General features: G+C 37.1%; 2 protein-coding genes across 4 annotated transcripts in view; both read right to left on the bottom strand.

Moving 5' to 3' along the window:
* The window catches only part of POLN (DNA polymerase nu), a gene marked incomplete at its 3' end in the record, with an annotated part of 145,705 nt that extends 126,535 nt beyond the window's left edge, over positions 1–19,170 (bottom strand). Inside the window, exons 1-3 of the mRNA XM_080938973.1 lie at positions 19,119–19,170; positions 18,561–18,612; positions 3,472–3,616 (exon numbers count right to left, since the gene is read on the bottom strand). Of these exons, the coding sequence (XP_080795099.1) occupies positions 3,472–3,610 (139 nt within the window). The 5' untranslated portion in view covers positions 3,611–3,616; positions 18,561–18,612; positions 19,119–19,170. The remainder of the gene's footprint in view (positions 1–3,471; positions 3,617–18,560; positions 18,613–19,118) is intronic.
* On the bottom strand, positions 5,331–19,146 carry HAUS3 (HAUS augmin like complex subunit 3). 3 transcript variants are annotated; one of them, XM_080938980.1, is made up of 6 exons: positions 19,119–19,146; positions 18,534–18,612; positions 17,180–18,215; positions 15,809–16,248; positions 13,567–13,795; positions 5,331–5,660 (listed from the first exon to the last, which is right to left on the bottom strand). In XM_080938980.1, the coding sequence occupies exons 3-6, from the start codon at positions 18,086–18,088 to the stop codon at positions 5,427–5,429; spliced, it is 1,812 nt and encodes a 603-aa protein (XP_080795106.1). In that variant the 5' UTR covers positions 18,089–18,215; positions 18,534–18,612; positions 19,119–19,146; the 3' UTR covers positions 5,331–5,426. The 3 variants fall into 3 exon arrangements, with proteins under 3 accessions (XP_080795106.1, XP_080795107.1, XP_080795108.1); XM_080938981.1 differs by having other exon boundaries at positions 18,561–18,612; positions 19,119–19,143; XM_080938982.1 differs by lacking the exons at positions 18,534–18,612; positions 19,119–19,146 and having other exon boundaries at positions 17,180–18,316.
* Positions 19,171–21,429: the final 2,259 nt, after the last annotated feature.

The following is a 21,429-nucleotide window of genomic DNA, read 5'->3' as shown; positions in this document are numbered from 1 at the left end:
AGTCCTTCTAATAACTGCCATTACAAACTGTTTAGGATGATTAAGTAACAAGAGTTAAGGGCCAGATAGTAAACTCATTGTTGTATTAGATCCTGATTGAATTATAACACAATGTTTTTAATTTACTCAAATTGAAATGACTAAGAATAGTTAAGGTTTAACAATTCAGATGTAGTTTGCATAGTTTTAAAAGTGTCAGAAGGCCACAGAATATAACATTTAAGGCCATTTCATTATAAAAGATAACTTGACTAGAGACATGTATACTCCTGACAGCACCCCCTTCTTTGTTCAAAGAAGTTACCATCAATGGAGTTGCTCCAGTTGTGACAAGACAGCCACTGGGCAAGAACTGCTTCAATTCATCTATGGACAAAAATACTGTCCAGGAAAAGGACACACTATGCAGAATAGTTGACTGTTAACTCTGCCAAGACAGGGTAAGCACTCCTTAATAATTCTGATTTGCAAAGGTCTGTCAGATGATCCTGGGCCAGAAGGCTGAAAATTGATGCTCCAATGTTTTGAGGAATTAGATTGTTCAGGTTTGTGGTCTCTACAAACTGGTTAAGTTTTGGAAACTGTGTTTTGTGTTTCCTATATTTTAAGGTATATTTAAGTAGCTCTCAGATTTCTGACGGGGTTGAAAAGACTAGTTAGTTTCATAGTCAACACAAGTTGTCTAATATTGAGATGATATAGATTTGAGAGGATGGTTTTCAGATGGTAATACAAGCTAACACCAGAACATAATTCAGGTATAGAATTGTAGCTTCTTAAGTTAGGATAGATGGTAGAGTGCTTTATCCAAACTGACAAACATGATGGACTGGGTGTTAAGTCTATCTTATACTTTATAATTTGCATAATTGTATTGGTTCAATTTGTATCTGGAAGAAAAGAGCCTTTTAATTGGACAAAAAGGGGGAAATGTGGTGGGTTGCTCTGGTGATGTTTGTATTCTAATGTTAATTCTGCTTCCTCAAGAGGGGCTGACCTGATGAGTCGGTCACTCTCTCAAGTGATCTCATGTGAACCTTCTCCCCATTTTAACTGGTCAAATAACGGCGAGAACCTGTGATTGGGCAGTGGAAGGGAAAAGTGGGGCTAGAGGTTTTGAAGAGTGGGGGGAAGAGTAGGGAAGGGAGAAAGGGAAGATGGAGGAAGCAAGGGTGGAAGGACAATGGAGTAGAACCACATGGCCTGGAGAAGCCACAAGTAGCAAGGGATGTCATAGCTGGGGACTAGATTAGTACAGTAGTAACTCTGCCCAATCTAGTTATGCAGTTTATAAATATTACAACTGACTTGTATGTTTTTGCATGGGCTTATTGGGATTGGAGATTTACTCCAACACAAAAAGATAAAAACTAGAGAATAGTAGAATATAAGGGGCAGATGGAAGTCAGATGATACACAGGAATTTCTAGGAACAAAGTTTCCAGAGAGCAAGGACAAAAAATGACCTCAAGCCATGGCACCAAAAAAAGAAGAAAAAAGTAAAAATAAAAAAGAAGTGGCAGTTAAATGAAAACAAAAAGAAGGCTACCATAAAAATCCACATGAGGCAGGGGCGGGAATTAGGGCAGGGGCCTTGGGAACTAAAATCTAAAGGCTTGTAGGGCTGTGCAGGTGATCTGAAGTAAGAATTTCATAATTTTTTACATAAAATGTTTACTCACTCCTAATTAGAAGGAATACAATAGGTTTAGTTTATCATTTTGTTTCTATTCTGTCCCTGATACTGCAAAATATTTCTACTAGATACTGGGAATAAAGACAAGTTTCACATTAAATGGGTTTTATGAATTCATGTTTGTAAAATATTTTTAATATAATATACTAAATTCTAACTTAAAATAAAAGTTCTAGTAAATGTGTACTGGAATTTTTTATATGAAAACAGAGATAAACACACATATTAGTTTAAAAAAAAAAACTCTTAATCTCAAGTATAACACAGCATCTAGTCAGCTAACAACCTTAAAAACTCCTTTGACCTCAGAAACTGGCAAATCTTTTAACAGTATTATGGAACAATATAATGCCAAAAAGTTTACAGATGAACCCAACTCTGAATGTAAAGGGAGTTAAGGTTAAAAATAAAACAAAACAAAAAAGCTACAAGTATAAAGCTTCTAATATAATGGCTTAAAGAACAAAGTGTACATTTCTTTTATATTCTGAGATACAAAGTCTCAGTTGGTGGTAAAGCTGCTTTATGGAGCATTCACAGGTTCAGGGTCCTTCTGGCACATTATTTACCCCCTAAGATACTTTTATTTACATTAGAATTGAAGAGAAATTATTCTGAGTTCCAACTGGTAATCCAATTTACAAGAAAGTTGATTGTCTTCAAACATGCCTTGGAAGGGCACTCACTATCTGAGCTCACACTTTGCTGACAAGGACCTGATGCAAAGAAACTGGGCCATGCACAGATCTGTGTACCTCAGATGAGAAGTATAGATCCCTACAGATAGATAAGTAATCTCTGACAAAAAGGTCTTTGCAGCAATATAAAATGTCTTTCATTATAAAAGTTGTAGTAAGTCAGGTAGTGGTGGTGTTTGAACAAAGAGAGGATTTTGAGGAAAATTGAGATTCTAGCAACGTAAGCAGTAATTTTCACTTAGGTTGGCCGGCCAGTGAACTCCCTAGATCTACCTGCTTCTGTCTCCAATAATGAGGTTACAGGCACATGTAGCTGGCTTTTCCATCTGAGTACAAGAGATTCAAATTGAACTGCTCAAGCCTTTTGTCTCTTTTTCACTGAGCCATCTCTCCAGCCTCAAGTACAATTGTCTCTTAACAGAGAAAATGTGTTTATGGACAGCATTTGTGCTAATACTTGGTGATACTCTTAATGATTTTATCTTAAATCCTAATTTAGTATCACTTATAACTTACTCTGTATGAAAAGAAATACGCCACAAATTACTGGCTTTGCTGGTTTAAAAAGAGAAACCACTTGCTACAAACCTTTCCTGAACCTGAGAATATATGCCACAGTTTTTTACTATTATACCACAGGCTATAAGCCCACAGACACATTCTTCTCTGGTACCTAGAGTTTACACATTTTATGGCAGTGTAATGACAGAAACACTTCTCTTATGACCATATACAACAGCAACTACTATGTATACATTCAATAATCTGACAGTCAAGCAAGAGGCATTATAAAAGAGCTCCTCTTCTTTGAAGATACTAAAATACCTGAAACAAGAAGTGTGTATTAAAACAACAGGATTAAAGGACTTTGAATTCAGCAAGCAATGTGGTCACAATGAATGGGGAAGGCAGGGAGGGAGTGAGCATATTGGAAACCACTTCCTTTGTAGGTAACAAAAGTCCCTACAAAATATAAAGTTCTATGGAATAATTTATAATATTCATTTCACTTAAGTCTTAGTCTTTAAAGTAATTAACATTCAAGACAATAAAAGGAAGGCTTGTAAAATTACTTACTCTTTGTACTCTCTCCCTCATTCCTAGAAGCCATTAAATCACCTGAACGCATAGCAGACATAATCTTCTGAGCAACAGTGGAGAGGGGTGTCTCACAGTGATCAAAACCTACATATGCCTCATAATTTTCCATTTTCATAAAGTCCTAAATATAAGATAAGTACCCATATATTAATTTTAAGACTTTAAAAGGATTTGTGTACATTATTTTAAAGGTATTAGTAACTACTAGAAGTAGGTTTCGATTATGTAACACAAATAGGATTGAAAAATGAGAAGTGAGATATGTTGATGCAGGCTGAACTGGGAGGCTAAGGCAGAAGAAAAACAGTTGAAGCTTGACTATGCATAGAAAATTCAAGGACAGCCTAGGCAACTTAACAAGACCCAGTCTCTAATATTTTTAAAGTTTAAAAACAAACAAACAAACAAAACACCTCTAGGAATAGAGCTCACTGGTAGAGAGAGCCTTTACTTGGTATGTTTAAGACCTAAATTTAAGTCAACTCACTGGGTGGTAGTGGCACACATCTTTGATCCCAGCACTAGAGAGGCAGAGGCAAGTTAACCTCTGAATTCAAGGCCAGCCTGGTCTATAGAGCTAGTTCCAGGGCAGCCAGGACTACACAGAGAAACCCTGTCTTGGAGGGAAAAAAACCAAAACCATAAACCTCACTTTCTAATTAACCAATTATGAAGTAAAAAGTATACTTATATACTCCTCAGTTCCAAAAACTACCTATTGTTAATTTTTAAGCATATGACTCTGACTATAAATATAGAAATTAAAATGACTTGGGTCATCAAAGCAGACAACTTGCCATCTTGTCACTGACACACCCTACTGGTCCCTGAGCAGGTAAAGGTTTAGGTGAAAAGTATAGAACAAGCACCCGGTTCACACATCTAAATTACCTGGCACCAATAGAAAACAATTTTGCTATCACCTACCAGGAAAGCAGCAGTTAGTTTATTTTCCCACATTATTTTCTTTCTACAAATGACCATAAAACTTTCTGAGATGTCATTTTTAAGACTGGCATTCCATCTACCAAAGGTAAAGAATATTCTTAGAGGTAATTATTACAGCTGATCCCTTGAGGTATTTAGTATTTAACACAAATATAAAATGAGCTCTTTTGGAGCATCTGATAACTGATAGGCAGTTTAATGTGGTGATGCATGCTGATGATCCAGGCTTAGTCAATGCAGGATCATGAATTCAGAGAGAGCAACAGTAAGCAGATATCTTACATTCAAGCTGTCTGGCTAGCCAGTGCTTCAAAAGCACAGCACCTTCACTTTGAACACAGTTACAGCGGTTAACACCCAAACTGATGCAAACTAAACATCCCCTATCCTAAATGTGTGGGACCAAAGTGTTTCAGATATTTTAATTTTTGTACATATACAATTAGATATCTTAGGGATAGAACCCAAGATGAAATGTAAAATTAATTTATATTTCAGACAAACTGATGGTTGTTTTATAGTTTTTCCTATCTGTTTTGTGACTCTGACCTGTTGTGTAAGATTAAAAGTAGAATTTTTCACCCATGGAATCATCCCAGTTACTTATAAAGTTTCAGATTTGGGACCACTTAAAAATTTCAGATTAGGGAAGTTCAACCTAACATTGAATCTACTAAAATAAAAAGTTCCATTGACCTTAAACTTATAAACTTAGTAGCACTGAGGCTGACAAGATGGGCTAGTCACTGCCCCCAAGACTAATGACCTGATTTCCACTTCCAGAGCTCTCATGGTTAAAGAGACTCCTCCAAGTTGTTCTCATATCTCACAAAGCCATCATGGTGCATACTAACGTGCAAGACCACAACACACACATCCCTCCCTGCATACAAATAAATGTAAAGAAAATTTGGAGTTTATTGGATATAGTCCAGTATTTTACAAAACAGCAGACATAGTTAAGGTTCCATTTTTAGAAGTCTTCAGTCTTTAAGACCCGAGGACTTAATTTTTAACTGGTTTTCTAAATTTTCCACAACATCTTTTAGATAATCTTCATCTTTAAAAAAATATACATATAATTCTCTTTCCACTTGATGCAATTTATTAGTTGCCAAAATTCTTCTTTTTGTCTTCACATCAGCAAGAATATCAGTAAGGAGATGATTTAGTTTATTCAACTGAGATTCAACTTGATGAAAGTGCTCCATTAACTCCTAAAATGGGAAGAAAACACTTTTATTTCAAGAACTTTATTCCAAACACCAACTAGAAATTTAAAGTATAATTTAAAAGGAAATCTCTGATTTAATAATCCCTCATAATAAAAACCGGTATCACACACTCTTAATCTCAATGCTAGGAGGCAGAGGCAGAAATATCTCTGAGTTCCAGGTTAACCAGATCTACATAATTAATTCCAAACCAGCCAGAACTACACAGTGAGATCCTGTCTTTAAGGAGAAATGGCTCAGTGGTTAAGAGAACTAACTGTTCTTCCAGAGGTCCTGAGTTCAATTCCCACCAACCATATGGTGGCTCACAACCATCTGTAATGTGATCTGATGCCCTCTTCTGGTGTGTCTGAAGACAGCTACAGTGTACTCACATATATAAAATAGATCTTTAAAAAAAGGGGGGGCAAGAGATAAAAACCCCCTTTTACAATTTAAAAATTAAACTTGTAAACAAACAAACAAACAAACAAACAAACAAAAAACCCAAAAATCTGTAATTAAAGATTATTGTGCTGAAGAGATGGCTCAGTGGATACAGGTGCTTGCTATCAAGCCTAATGACCTATTTGATCCCCAAATCTACAAGCTTGAAAGAAGCAATAGACTTCCAATTGTCCTCTGATCTTAGACATGTGTGCACCACTCCACACACAAAAATAAATGCAATGAAAAGTTTTGGGCATGTACTCATGTCTGTAATCCCAGTAGTTGGAAAGCTGAGGCAGGACTGCTATAAGTTTAAGGTCAGACTGGATACATAGTGAGTTCCACACTAACCTGTACTGCATCAAGAGACCCTATGTCAAGCAAACCAACAAAAAAGCAAACAAGAAGTTTCCACCAGATAACATCTAATAGGTAATTCTGAATTGACTCAATGCAAACTCTCACTTCCTAAAAAGTACCTGATCTATTCCATGTCTTCAAATAACCAACAAATATTATTAAATGCCTACCTTATATCAAACACTGTATTATAACTATTGACACAAAAACAATGAACAAAAACTTTCTCTAGAAGGTCTTATTAATGAAACTTCATTGTAACTTAATCTGTGCCTGAAACATATGAATGCAGGAAAAGCCTTGAAATGAAGTCTAATAACAAACAACTGCTTCAGTATGGACCCACAAATGCTTTGTTAAGGGAGTGGGAGGGCTTCAGGAAGCACTTCCTCCTGTCTCTCCAAGAGAATATAGAGCCAAGTTAACAGCTGGGAGGGAGACTTTTCTAGGTAGTAAAGTTGCCAATAAGTTAACTGCCTATGCTCCAGTAATTGGCCTCTCATTTAAAACCTGTTATTTGCAATTAAACTCACTGGTTCACCAAACTAGACTCGGGTGGAATTCTTTATTCATTTCTGTCATTGGTGAGCCTCAGCTAGGTGAATGAATAGTTTATTCACATCACCTGAAGAACTAGAAATATAAGTGAGGTGAATTTTGGGACATCAGCCAGACCATCAACTATTGATTTATGTCTACCTCCACATTGACGAAAGGATACATGAGGCCATAATCTTCCTGGGGTCTCATGAAATGGTAATGTAGATTATTTGACTGTATTATATAATCACATTGACAATAAAAATCCACAGTGGCATGCTGCTTTTCTTCAACCATTTTAAAAACAAAAAAAAAAAAAAAAACAACCTGCCTCACAAAATCTTTTTTTCTGTCCTATAAAATGAAGTTACACAAATTACTTAATGAAAACCATGCTAACATACATAATTCTGCTTAAGAACTCAGACTTGTTAAAGCCTTAATGTTTAATAAAGTTGATTTCTTCGCTGTTGGCATTTAAAGGATTTTAACAAGTCTCTAGGAAATTTTTTAAAAATTAAAAAAAAAAGGAAATTTAAAAAGCGAAGCAGTTTTATTAGTGAAGCTGAAACAGAAGCTGGAAACAACCCAAATGTCCACAATAGAAGAATGGATACAGAAAATGTGGTTCATTTACACAATGAAATACTATTCAGCTATTAAGAACAAGGAAATCATGAGTTTTGCAGGCAAATGAATGGAACTAGAAACTATCATCCAAATAACTCAGATCCAAAAGGACATGCATGGTAATGTACTCACTAATAAGTGGATATTAGCCAAAAAAGTATAGAATACCAAGGATACAATCCACAGACCCAAAAAAGGTTAACAAGCAGAAAGCCCCAAATGAGGATGCTTCAATCCCACTTGGAAGGAGAAGAAAAAAAATCAAGGGAGACAGAGGGGGAAAGGGACCTGGGAGCAGGGGAGGGAGGGAACATGATCAGGTATTGGATGGGGGCGGGGTAGGAGACAGAAAAGAAGCCCTGAGGGCCAGCAGAATAAATAAAACTATGCAACCTTGGGGAAGAGGAGGAGGCTCTAGAAAGTACCTGAGACCTGGAAGGTAAGAGACTCCAAGGCCTGACATTATTACTGATGCTATGATGTGCTTACAGATAGGTACCTAGTGCAGACACTTACACCCATCCATTGAACTGACGTTGGGGACCCCTGTGATTGAATTAGGAAAAGGCTGGAAGAAGCTGAAGAGGAGAGTGACCCCATAGGAAAACCAACAATCTCAACTAACTCAGACCCCTGAGATCTCTCTGACCCTGAACCACTAACTATATAGCATACACGAGCTAGTCTGAGGTTCCTGACACATATACAGCAGAGGACTGCCTGGTCTGGCCTCAGTGAGAGAAGCCGCACTTGAAAGACTTAAGGTTCCAGGGAGTAGGAAGGCTTGGGGAGGGACATCCTCTTGGAGACAATGGGGAGGAGAAATGGGATGAGAAACTGTAGGAGAGGGGACCAGGAGGGGAGCAATGGCTGGACTGTAAAAAATAATAATAAAAAAATATATATGTTCAAGTGTAACAAACTAATGGGCCAGAGAGACCCTCAGTAGATAATGGTACCTACACCTAAAAGCTTGACAACCTGAGTTCACTCCTTGGGACCATATAGTAGAAAGATGAGAACCAACTCCTATAAATTGTCCTGATCTCAACTGTGCACTAAGGAACACATGCACCCACACAACACACAAATAAGTATAACTTTAAAAATAAGATAAAAAAATGTCTGTCATCATCTTAAAAGACTTCTTCTAGTGAGACAGAGAGAGAGAGAGAGAGAAAGAGACAGAGACAGACAGAGACAGAGACAGACAGACAGACAGGGTCTGAGAGGCAGAGTGATGAGTGTCTTCCTGCTTCCTGTGATCAAAATGAGACCCTCTTCTGCCACTATGATGTTCTGTCTAAGCACATGGGGTCCATGATCATGAATTAAACTCTCTGAAACCTTGAGCCAAATAAATCGTTTCCACTTTAAGTTGCTTCTATTAGGTATATATGAATTACTAACACAAAAACTAAGCACAGAAAACTAGAAATTATTTTAACATCTGTCCAGAAAACAGGTAATTATGAAATTTTATATAATAAAACAGTAATTATATAAAAGAGAAAACTGATGTGTCTACGTAGATGGGTTTCAAAAATAATATGTACATGCCAGGTATGGTGGCACACACCTTTAATCCCAGCACTGGGGAAGCAGAGGCAGACAGATCTCTTTGAGCTTCAGGCTAGCCTGATCTACATAGTTGAGCAAGGAATATACAGTGAGACACTGTCTCAAAACAAACAAACAAACGGAAAGGAAATGAAAACAAGCAAATGCTAGTCACTGGGAAGATGTTTGTAATCCAGCATTCTATAAACAAAAGAAACACTACAGGTTTAGGGCCAGTTTGAGCTACAAAGTGAATTTAAGGCTACCCTGAGCATATGAGACCTGTTTAAAAAAAACTGTTAGGGTTGTACCTCAATGAAGTTCTTCCCTAGCATGTAGAAGGCCCTAGGTTTTATCAAAAGCCTCAATGACTGAATACTAAGTACAGGGTTATAGTGGGTTGGCCTAAGGTGCTAAAACAGGAAAGAAAAATTAGGCTTTGGACTCCTTCCAAAGTACTATAAATCAGACATGACCGAGGAAGACCAGCTGAAGATCTTGGTTTCAGATAGGAAGGAAAAAAAAGAAATCAAGAAGACCAAACAGGACAGGTAACATGATTTGCTGATCCATCTACATGGAAGCAGTCCTGAAACTGGCTAAGACCTAAAAATGTCTCTATCCAAAAACTTCAGCCTATAAACCTTGTTGGTTACAGAATCCTCAAATTCACCATGTCATCCTTTTATATGGTATGAATAAAGATTTATTACAATGTGGCTATTGACTGAACTCATAAAAAAAGACAGTTGTCTTTCATACGCTCAAACAAGAAATAACTCATCTATGTACTGTGCATAATACATACAAATATCTTTATAGAACTAAATATTGGTTATAAAGTTCATATGTTACAAAATAAAATACCAAAAGGACAGCTCTGACAAGATTCACTCTCAGGAATGCTAAAATGACTTAACTGTTCCAGCTCCCTGCCTGATCCTACCTCAGCTGATGCTGTTTCCAGACACTTGCTTCCTGAACAGTTCCAGAAAGGATTACTAATCCCCTATGATCCCAGTTCATCCAGCCTTTCAGATGGTTCCAGTCAAGACTTCAGTTAAGGTGAACTTTCTCAATATACAGAGACTGGACAGCAAATGCTACAGCTAGCTTTCTTGAGACTAACCATTTTTTTCTATTTTTCTTGTCTCCCTCCCAAAAGGAATCCCTTGCCTCAATTCAACAGGAAGCAATCATAAGAAAATCATCACCCTAATCCCTTAATTTGGGGTGTCCAGTTTTGGTCATTTTAGAAAATGTTGCCACTTTTAAGGGATAATTTACAATCAATTATTGTTCTGGACAGAGAAGAAACAAAACAGAGAGTTTAGACTCACATTTCTAATTTCCTTTCCTCTTCTCTATCCTTCTTTCTTTCTTAGGTAAAGGGAAGGGAGTTGAAAAAAGGGGGATATAGTAATAGTATAACAAATTAGATAAATGGGGATGGATTATTAAATTTACTCTTAAATATAACATTTTATAGCCGTAATCTTGAGATGCTAGTAATCTTTTTATTTTGATGCAGAACCGAAGTTATATTTTCTTACATTGATAAAGAATTTATATATTGATACAAGTTAAAGTTTTCATTGGTATCTTTATATACTGATATAAAATTTTAAACTAATTTTGTTACTCTTAGATAGCTGTACATGCAACCCATTTAAGAAACAAGACTTCCTTTTAATAGCTGCTATTTAACAAACTGTTTAAGATAATTATGCAAAGCAAGTAATGGTCAGATCATCAAACTCATGGTCATATTAGATTCTAATTTAGTTAATTACTATAAAATGTTTTCAAGGTTATTCATATAGTAAACAGCTAAAAGTAACCAATATTTAACAATTCAGCTATGCTATATGTAGGTAGATGGTTTTCAAAGGCACCAGAGAGCCAAAGAATGTAACAATGTTATTTCATTATTAAAATATCTTTTGACTATGAGACATGTGTGCACCTGACAATATCACCATTCTACTTCAAAGAGGTGATGAATATCAGTATCCCCATGTGGAGTTGCTTCAACTGTGGAAAGCTAGCCACCAGGCAAGAAATGCCCTAATTTTATCTGCAGTATACTGTCCATAAGGTCTGTCAGATGTTCTGGGCCAAAAGGCTAAAGATAGGTGCTTTGCCATTATAAGAAATGTTGGGAACTATTCAAGCTGTCAAGCTGTTTCTGTCACTTCTATAGTTTTGGAAGCTGTGTCTTTGTGCTTCCTGCATACTCGGGTAATATTTAGTCACTTCTGAAATCTCTGACAGGGCTGAAAACTAGATAGTTATAGTCTCACGATTAAACTTAACTTGTTTAACATTAAAGTTCTAGATTTGAAAAGATAGTTTTAGGATGGTAATACAAGTTAAAACAGAAGATGATTTAGGTACAAAATTGTAAACTCATTGAGATAAGACAGATGGTTAAATACCTTACCTAAGTTACAAAATACAGACTGGACTTTTAAATTTAATTCATACTTAATAATTTTCATAATTGTTTCAAAATAGTTCCTAGTATGTATTGTTTGTTACTATTAAGAGCCTTTTTACTTGGGCAAAAAGGGAGAAATGTAGTAGGTTGGCTTTATGCTGTTTGTATTCTAATGCTAATCTGGGCCCCCAAAACTGGTTGTCCCAGAGACATGAGAGACTGAAAGACCCTGAGTGACCCTGCTCCCAGGTTATTTCTGATTGGTAAATAAAAATGCTGGGCAGAAGAGACAAAAGTGGGGTTCAGGTTTCCAGAGCTTAGGGTTGGAGAGGACCACAATGAAAAGGAGAGGAAGAGGAAGAGGAGGAGGAGGAAGAAGAGGAGGAGGAAGAAGCTGCCATAAGTCAGGTAAACCATAAGAACTTAACCCTGAGGACTAGCCAATTGGAATTAAGAGCAGCCCAGATGAAAGACAGTAAATAGTAAGTTATTAATAACGCAGGGTTATTGTTAGGAAAATAGACTCTTAACAACACAGAGGGTAGGAAGCTGCCCGGCTCTTATGTAGTTTAAGGCCTATTGTAAATATAAAGGATATCAGTGTGCCTTTCATCCAGCAACTTAAATACCAAAGGTGGGGTTGAAGCCTCAGGCCAGGGTTTAAATAAATAACTAAAACAAAGAATAAGAACAAACAAGTTAATAAAATATCCAATTGAATGCATATAAAGTTTGAAAACACAGAGAAGTTAATACACAATCTAATTTACCTATATAATAAAACTCAAAGACAGTGCTCCTCAAAAAAGGTTGGGGAATTCCATTAGAAAAATTATGTACTGTGCTCACTTCATCAGCGCATACAACAATACAGGGTTTAGCATGGCCTTGTACAAGGATAACATGCAAATTCATGAGGTGTTACATAATTTTAGTTTGCTTCTTCCTCTGGTGCTATATTTTCTACTGGCAATTACTTTTCAAAACTGTGTTCAAGATTTGTTATAATATGATTTAAATCCTGTTCTGTTCAGAAATAATTGATTCAACAAAAGAATGGACAGACACCATAAACTAAGAAGCTGAAAAGTAGGCTCAGGTTCTAGCTCATTACATATGACTGTTTCTTTTCCTCCATCTACTATTTATATTTGACAAACCTTTCTCCAAAATCTCCCTATGTTTTATGTTTGCTATATTATATGAATTCTTGGTATAGTATTATGTATTCAATCTGCCTTGTTATATTCATGTGTTGTTTATATATATATTCTATAATGTGAAAAAAAAGGAAAAAAGAAAAAGCATGTACCATACATATACAGATTTTAAATACAGAAAGACAATCCTCTATTTGCTTAAAATAACATGTTTTTTTTTTCTTAACATAGCATCAATATTATATATCATTTTATAGTGGCTGAAAATTTTATAAATTTTCAAATTTATAAAATTCACGAAACTCAAAATTATCTGAAAAATAAAATAAAATCAGGAGTTAAAAAAATTATAACATTTTTATATAGTGGCATAATCCCATAATCTTAGCACCTGAAGATTTGAGTTGGAAGCCAGCATAGGCCAAAGAGCAAGACTGTGTCTCAAATTCAAGTAAATATTGTATGAAATAGGGTAATATTTTTCTCATATTTTTCATAAGAAACATTTTTCTAAAGTTTTAATTTTTTTCAGTTGAATAAGTATTTTTGTTGGCAGGTACCATATGTGTGCCTGGTACTCACAAAAGCAGAGGACATCAGAACCAGAGTTACAGATGGTTGTGAGCCACCATATGCCATGTGGGTACTAGGAAGGCAATGTGAGTTCTCTACAAGAGCAGCATGTGCTCTTAACTACTGAGCCAGCTCTCCAGCCCTTAACAATAAACAGAATTTTTAGAGCATTTTAAGTTTCTAGGTAAACACTCACCTGATCACAAAGCAATAGCTGATTCCCTCCATGATACAAAACATCACAAAGCATGTCCACCTCAGTATTCAGTTTAGACAAAAAGAAAAACTGCTCTTGATTAGATACTGTCAACTTATCTTGTATTAGAGAAACATCTTGTCTCAATTTCTTAGCCACTTCCTCCAGGTGTTCATGGGTTATAAACAATTCTTTTTTTTTATTGTCACCTTCTAAAAGTTGATAAAGCCTAAAATACAAAATATTAAAGAGAATGAAAATTAATTAAATTTAATTAAAATTAAAGAGAAAAATATTCAAGTTAGTTTTCAAAATTATAACCCACCAAAAACTGGGAAACAGATAGTGATAGCTAATTAATAACTGAAAAGTAGTAATTTATGTGTTTCTAATATTGAGCAATTGAAACCATCTCAGGTATAATAATACTTTGGAGAAGAAATATCAAAATTTGAGTACACTGTAAAACCCTGTCATCCAAGCACTTAGGAAACTAAGGTAGATGAATTAGAGGCTCAAGGCTACATAGCAAATTCAAAGCCAATAAAATACTATCTCAAAAGATAAATAATTCTTTAAAAGAAATATCTGAATTTCCAGTTTCTCCATCTTCCATATTTTAGATATAAACTTCATCTTCATTCTTAACTGACATTAGTTTACTTCAAAGTGAGTTTCAATGATATGTCCCGAAATACTTCTTTTACAGAATCCATCTATGATATAGCAGCAGCAACAGTGACACAGGAAAAACCAATCTTTAATGCTTATTTTACAAAATTGTGGTGGGATTAAAAGAGAAAAACTAAAAACATAAGACCTATATAAATGGCCATTCACAACAAACTGGCTATTTTACTTTGTTCAGTATTCAGTTGGTAAAAATTCTGCTAATTAACAAAACCATTTTAACATTGCACTTAATGGCAGAAAAAAAAACCCATCAGCCTATAAGACAAAAGATAAATCTAACGCAGCATGTTACACGTGCCTTACAAAATTACATGCTCTTTTTACTCATAATATACATACATCAACACATAGCTTCCTCTCTCTCTGTTTACACACATAGATCTTTTTTCCCCCAAGATAGGATTTCTCTGGAGTCCTGGCTGTCCATCTTGCTTTGTGGACCAGGCTGGACTCAAACTCAGAGATCCATCTGCCTCTGCTTCCCAAATTCTGGGATTAAAAGTTAAAGTATGTTGTTCTGATCCTACCAAAAAAAAGGAGGAGTAGCGTACAAAATGTGTGTGTGTGTCCACATGCACACGATGAGCCCAAGATGGTGGTGGTATTCCTCAACCACTTTCTGCCTCACTTTTAAGTCTCTCACGAACCTGGAGCTCACCCATTCCATGAGACTGGCTAACCAGCAAGCACCAGGGATCCTTCCTCCTCTACCTCTCCAGTGTAGAGATGACAGCAGTGTGCCACTGCACCTGGCTTTTTTATGTAGTTTCTAGAGGATCAAATTTAGGTTCTCAAACTTGAACACAAGCACCACAGTGACTGAGCTATCTCCCCAGCCCTCCCCAGTCTCCATGACAATACATTCTTTCTTTAAAATACAAAGTCTCTTTGTGCAACTCAGGCTGTCCTAGAATTCTTGCTATGTATCCCAAGCTGACCTCAAACTCAAGATTCTCCTGCCCAGCTTCCAGAAAGTTGAAATTAAATAGATAATCCCATCACCACAGAGGATTTCAAACACAAGTGTTTGCTGAATGCTCTTATTACATAGCCCACAAAGGCCTCAAACTTAGTATAGCTCTGTCCCAGACTTCTAGGTGCTTGAGATTACAGATATGAGCCACCACATCGGGCAGATTACAGACTTTTGAGGTCTAATACTTTCAGCTTTTAATTCCAGTACCCTGTTATCATCAATGGCTTAGCTATCCAGGAAGGGCCAGCTTTCATTTTAGAAATCTACCTCATCAGACAATCAGTATCATGCCCAGCAATATCTACGATACAAAGCTGCCAAATCTAGGTGTCTAAAAGTGAAATATTTTATCACTTTATTCCCAACTCATTGACTTCATCTCTCAAGTCCCTACAGTCAGACCTAACATGAACAGAAAGAGAACAAAAAATTTAAAGGAAAAAAGAAAAGCAGAAAGGCCAAATCAGAATACAAGTAATTTTTAAACCTTTAAAATTTCTGTTCCAACTCTCTAGCATTTCACAAAATTAAAAGAAAAACATGCTAAGGAAGCCATGACTATAACATACATACCTATGAGTAGAATGATCTTTGGTGTCAATGGGAGTCCTTGAATTTAACTGCTCAGATGCTGGCAGGTCTGTTAGCAATGCTAAGTGCTGGCAGAGCACCGTGTTTCTCTGACTGAGTTGCTGAACCAAACTCTCCAGTTGCCGATTTGTATCCCAATGTTTCCTCAACTCAATCTCATACGATAACTGGACAAGCTCAAACGACGCCTTCTGCTTTATCAACTCACTTAACACAAACTCTTGTCTTGCTGTATAATGATCTTGTTTAGCAATCTGTAGATCAAAATCGCCCTTCACAACTGGCATGTTCAACAGCTGGGCATTCTCTTTTACCACAGCAGGCAAAATTTTGTCTTTTACATGAGTGATTTGTTCTTCAAGTTTTATAATCTCACTGTTCAAGCTAGAAATTTTTGCATCCAAATTGTCTTTAGCAATAACCTACACAAAGTAAGCAGTAACATTTTAAACTGTAGGTTAAACTTTTATTTTAAAATTATTTTCATTTTTTGTTTTAGGTGGCCAGATAATATATGCAATGAATACAAACTAACTTATTAGTATAAGCCAAAACTAGCTTTAATGGAAAATATGAACTAAGTCAAGAGAAAAGTCAGCATAAACTACTGAACTTCAGTGCCTCTACACTATATATGTACACAACAATGGCCAACAAACTACAGCTCATCATTATTTTAATCAAAACTTTAAAAAGTATATTACTCACTATAACAAAGGAAGATTTTAGTTTTTCTTAAATGTGGTAGGTATTTTCTTAGTCCATGAGCTGATTATAGTACACAGACTTACCAGACTTATTTTATTACTTCAAATTTTTTCTATTGTAGTAACTAATTTAATGCATGTATTGATTCAGAAACCTCTATGTTTTTATTCAAATTGGTTATATTATCAAGAAAGCAAGCTTCTAAAAAGTGCAGATTAACAATTACAATATATATACATATTCTCAACAAGAGAAATTCATTGCACTGAATCCTGGACCTATTAATACCATCTTCTTGACAGAGGAAACAAGGCAGAATACCCACAGTCAAGCAAGTAGTTTCCTTGGTATATAACATAAAAGAAAAACCCCAGTTTAATCTGTATTTGAAATGACACAATTTTCAAATTCATAACTCAAATTAGGATTTTTTTTCCAAAATTAGTTCGGTAATATGACTGAGGATAAAATTACTAAATTCTAGTAATATGATTAATAATATATTTGTATGAAACACATCTGTAAATAAGTACTGAGCAAATATAAAATTAAAATTAGATTCCCCCTTTTCTAAAGTAGTAGCAATATTAAACTCTATTGTTCTAACAACTACAATATGAATTCAGCCTGATTTCTTATGTTTACCTCATTGGTTAAGCTATGAAGATTCTCTTCTGCCCATTTTATACTTGACTTCATGTTCAAATTACTTGTTTTCAAGTATATGAGCTGTTGTTGGGCACAGATGCATGCCATCTGCAGTCTAGCCATCTCCAGGCGTCGCTCCCCAAGGATTTTTTCATTATCACAAATAGATGACGTTTGTAGATCTAAAAGTTGAAAATTTTCTTCATTTGAACTTTCAACCACCTCATGCACACCCTGAAAGAACTGCTTCTTTGTGTATAAGGTTAAGGCTGCTGTGCTCCTCTCTTCCTGCCTTATATATTTTCCCAAGGAAAACTGTGATAAAAACACCATTGGATTTGTCCTTTCACTTAAGTTAGAATTTCTAAAGAACATCATCAAATTATTAATTCCCTCAGTAAGAACCTGGAGTTCATTACTGAGCTTGGTATTCACAGCATTTAGGGACCCTTGCCTCTGCTTCAGCTTCTTAGCAGCTTCCTCCTGTTTAGCATTTAATGCCAGAGACTTGTAGCTAGTTTCAGAAGCCATTAACTGGTATTTATTCCGTCGCTCAATTTTTGAGTTATTTAATTTCTGCAGAGTTTGAACCTCATCCTCTAATTTCTGTATCTCTTGGTCATCCAGTTTACATGTCTTCAAATCAAAAGTTTTACAGGTTCTAAGAATTTCATCCAATGCTGTTCCTTCTAGGATGGGCTTGCCTGATCGCTGAAGATCGCTGAAAGCTTCCAATTCTTTTTCAGACAATACATTCTTTTCATTCACGTTCCCACAAAACCATTTCAAAAATGACTCATCTTCAACAGTCTCAAACAGCCAGTCAAAATCTTCTCCATTAAGAGTATCAGCTTTGGGATAACCAATTTTTTTCAGTGTTTCCACAAATTCTTTCCCACAACTCATGGTTTAACTACTCCTGCTTTTTGTATTTGATATGAATTTAAAACTAAGTTCAAGCAGAAAAACAAAAAACCACATTTACATTAAGTCCATAGAAAAAGGGAAAAAATAAAATCTATAATGTGTTTTCCTAGTGGGGGAAAAACATAAGTATTAGACCACAAACAAGGCAAATGCATTTTAAATATACAGATAATTTAATCAAGAGGCTACATAAGTGAAAGGCAGATTCTGGGGCGATATCTGACAAAAACAAAGGAAAAACAAAAGCAATTAGGATGTTTGCTTAGGACACTACAACAATAATGAAGAATCTAATTAATGAAGATATAACAATAAAAAAAACCCTGATTTTTTTCCCCGATGATGAAATTACTTAAAATAAACTACATTCCGTAAAATAGGTTTCCCCCTGTCGTTTCTAGTTAGGGAAATGAAATGTGCCTACCTTTTAAAGGAAGAATCAACTATTTACCTCAATCAGCGTTCATCAGATTCAAACAACTCCATCTATCGACATAACCAGCCTAATGCAGAGAAAACCAGAACAAGTTGACAGGTTTCAAAGTACCCATTATTCATCAAATAAAAAGTTGCGTTTTCGACCAGAGCACAATGAACCACGACTTGAGCCAAAAGAAAGTCAATGTCAGGTCTTATATCTTTGACACTCTGATAGCAAAATCTCTGGGCTGGCTTTTGTTTCTGAGTAACCAGTTATGACACTTAAGAAGCTCTAATAAAACATACTCTCTAAAATACCAAGTTGCTGTTTTTAAAAAATGAATAGCAGATAAGGGTATACTTTTCACCAGTTTGATTGAGGCCTTGAGTTTTATCCACAGCATCCAAAAAAATAAAGCTACCAACCCCAGCCCGATGACCGGCCAAGCACCTCCGCCCCCACCCCCCGGCACGAAGCCTCAGCCTTCCCACACACCCTGCGCCCCGACCCAGCGACCTCTATCGATGCCTCAAGCAGGCTATAGAGCGGTAGCGGCGGCCACGCCAGCCCCTAACGCGAGCCCCTTACCTCAGGATGCCCGGGCAAATGCTCTCCGCCAGTCTCCAACCGCGCGCGCCCCAATGCCTCACGGGAGTGCCGGAACGCGCACGCGCAGATTACAATGTCTCATGCGTCTGCGCCGGCAGCGAGGTATCCCGGAGACGGAGGAGGAACTGCTGACCAGCCCCCTTCAAGGAGCCAGGGCAAGGTGATTGGTTATTTTGCCAGATGCACCGCCCTTAACCACGCCTCTAGCCCGCCGTCCTTCACGCTAGGCTCAAGAGGATTGGTTTTCTCAATAGAGGTTCTGCCCTCGCTCCGCCCCACCCCGCCCCCGCTCCGGAGTTGTAGTCGCTTCTCTTCCGGCTGCTGGCTGCCGTGGCCACTAAGGCCTCCTTTCCTAAGCACGGCTTGCAGTCTTTGACACCACTAGGGGACCGGAAGCTTGAGGCCCAACAGACCCCTCCTTCCCCCAACAGCTCTTACCACGACTACCACCCCTGGTAGAGTGACCCAACGTGGTGCTAATAACAAGGTCAGTAGTCGGGTCCCTATCAGGTCTCTTGCAGGGTAGGATTGTTGATCCCTATCAGGATTGTTGACTATAGAATCTTTTATAATGGTTATTTAGCAAAAAAAAAAAAACAATTAACTCCCAAGGCCTCAATGACTTCCAAGCAAAAGCTGACTTCCTCCAAGATCTTCCTCCAAAATCTCAAAATGTCAAGGTGTAAATTACATCCGTTTTGGAATGCTGTGGAAGGACTGCATTCAACTCGGAAGTACAGACATGCTGAGGATGCTAGGGTGCCCGCTGTCATTCAGAATGCTGAACTAAGGCTAAGTCTGATGCAAGCCTAATTAATGTCCTATGGTCCCAGAAAACTGACCTTTGGAGTTACAGTTGGCATTGGTAACAACTTGTCTGTATGGGTCATAGTCTGTTCGTCTTTTCTATCAGACATTTGCGACTTACCAATCTCTTGTAAGATGACATATAAATTTGCAAGGTGTGGGCTTTGATCATTAAAAAACAATATTCCCCTCCTCCAGTCATAAATAGGGTGATGTATCAGACAAAGTTCTAGTCTAGTTACTGCTAGGTAGAATTCTTTCTGGATCTTTTTCCCCAGGGCTTATTTGTTTTGTGAGATGAGGATTTTCTTTATGACCCAGGCTGGGCTTGAACTCAAGATCCATTGCTGGGGTCACAAGTATGAATCACCATGCCCAGCTACTAATGTTTTCAAAGAGAGCAAAACTAATGTTCTAGGCAGACCATTTAAATTCGAGTTGAAAGCATCTACTATTAATTCTTATTTAACCTTTATCTTCCTTTTGAGAGTCAATAAACCTGAAAGTAAATAAAAACAAACAGTACAGGGGAAAGGTTCTCAGAATGGTGCCTAATGGGGTTAGGAAAATCAGGGGATTGGCTCAGGAGGACCCCAGATGCCAAACTGGAGGTAGGGGCTCAGCAGGGAGCTGGGGTTGAGTAGGGTTTGGCCAGAGGAAGTGCAGGCAGTGCTTTGGGGAAATTTTGCTGAGGAGGCAAAGACTGAGAGAAAAAGAGCCAAATGACACAAGATGAGGGGGTGGGAATGCAAGGCTGAGAGGATTTTTGGTGTTGTTTTGTTTTAAAGTGGGAGGAACTGGAGGATATTTATAGACTGTGCGGAAGAGCTCAGAGGAGACAGAATTAAAGATGCCAGAAAGACAAAGGGCTACTTTGCAGGATGAGGTTTCCCCCCCCAGGCACAACCTGGAACCCATGAGACCTAGAAAATCCACTGTTCTTAGTGACTCCTGGCCCCCAGATTTCCATCTTGAATTGCTGACCAGAGTTATTTGTTTGAAAGGTGTTTGTGAGGCCCTAAGAAACCATAAAAACATAAAGATTAGAAAAGGATCAGCCCCTTTAATGCTAACAGAAAACACAATGGGGTTAATTATACAGAACTGGAAGGTTTTCTTGGGATTGGATTAGAAATTTAAGAAGGCAAGTATGTTAAACTTATTTCCAAGACAAGCTTGCTTTCTTCTACTCAAAATCAGTTGTGGTTTTAGTAGGGTCAAAAGGTAAAGGGAACTGAGGAGCTAATCATTCCTAAGCAAGCCTGTATGTAATGGACGAAATGTTTTATACAGTACCTTTTCAGACAGTTTTAAAACTTTGTATACAACTGTGATGCTAATGGTTGGTTTTGGATGCGGTTTAACAGAAGTGATCTATTCTCCAGACAACACGGAGAGTTGACAGCCTCAGACATGTATTGTTAGCTTCATTCTGCAAAAATTGTTTTAAGCACAAAAGGTCTGAGAAAGCTGGTACTGGACA

This window comes from Micromys minutus, assembly GCF_963924665.1.
Source record: "Micromys minutus genome assembly, chromosome: 1".
NCBI classification, from domain to species: domain Eukaryota; kingdom Metazoa; phylum Chordata; class Mammalia; order Rodentia; family Muridae; genus Micromys; species Micromys minutus.
This window is presented reverse-complemented; position numbering and strand designations above follow the sequence as displayed.

Coding starts and splice junctions, on each gene's coding strand:
- HAUS3 (XM_080938980.1), bottom strand. CDS start 18,088: ATGAGTTGTGGGAAAGAATTTGTGGAAACACTGAAAAAAATTGGTTAT. Junction 16,249..17,179: donor TTCATAGCTTAACCAATGAG/GTAAACATAAGA, acceptor TACTTTGTGTAG/GTTATTGCTAAAGACAATTT. Junction 13,796..15,808: donor AAAGATCATTCTACTCATAG/GTATGTATGTTA, acceptor TTTGTATTTTAG/GCTTTATCAACTTTTAGAAG.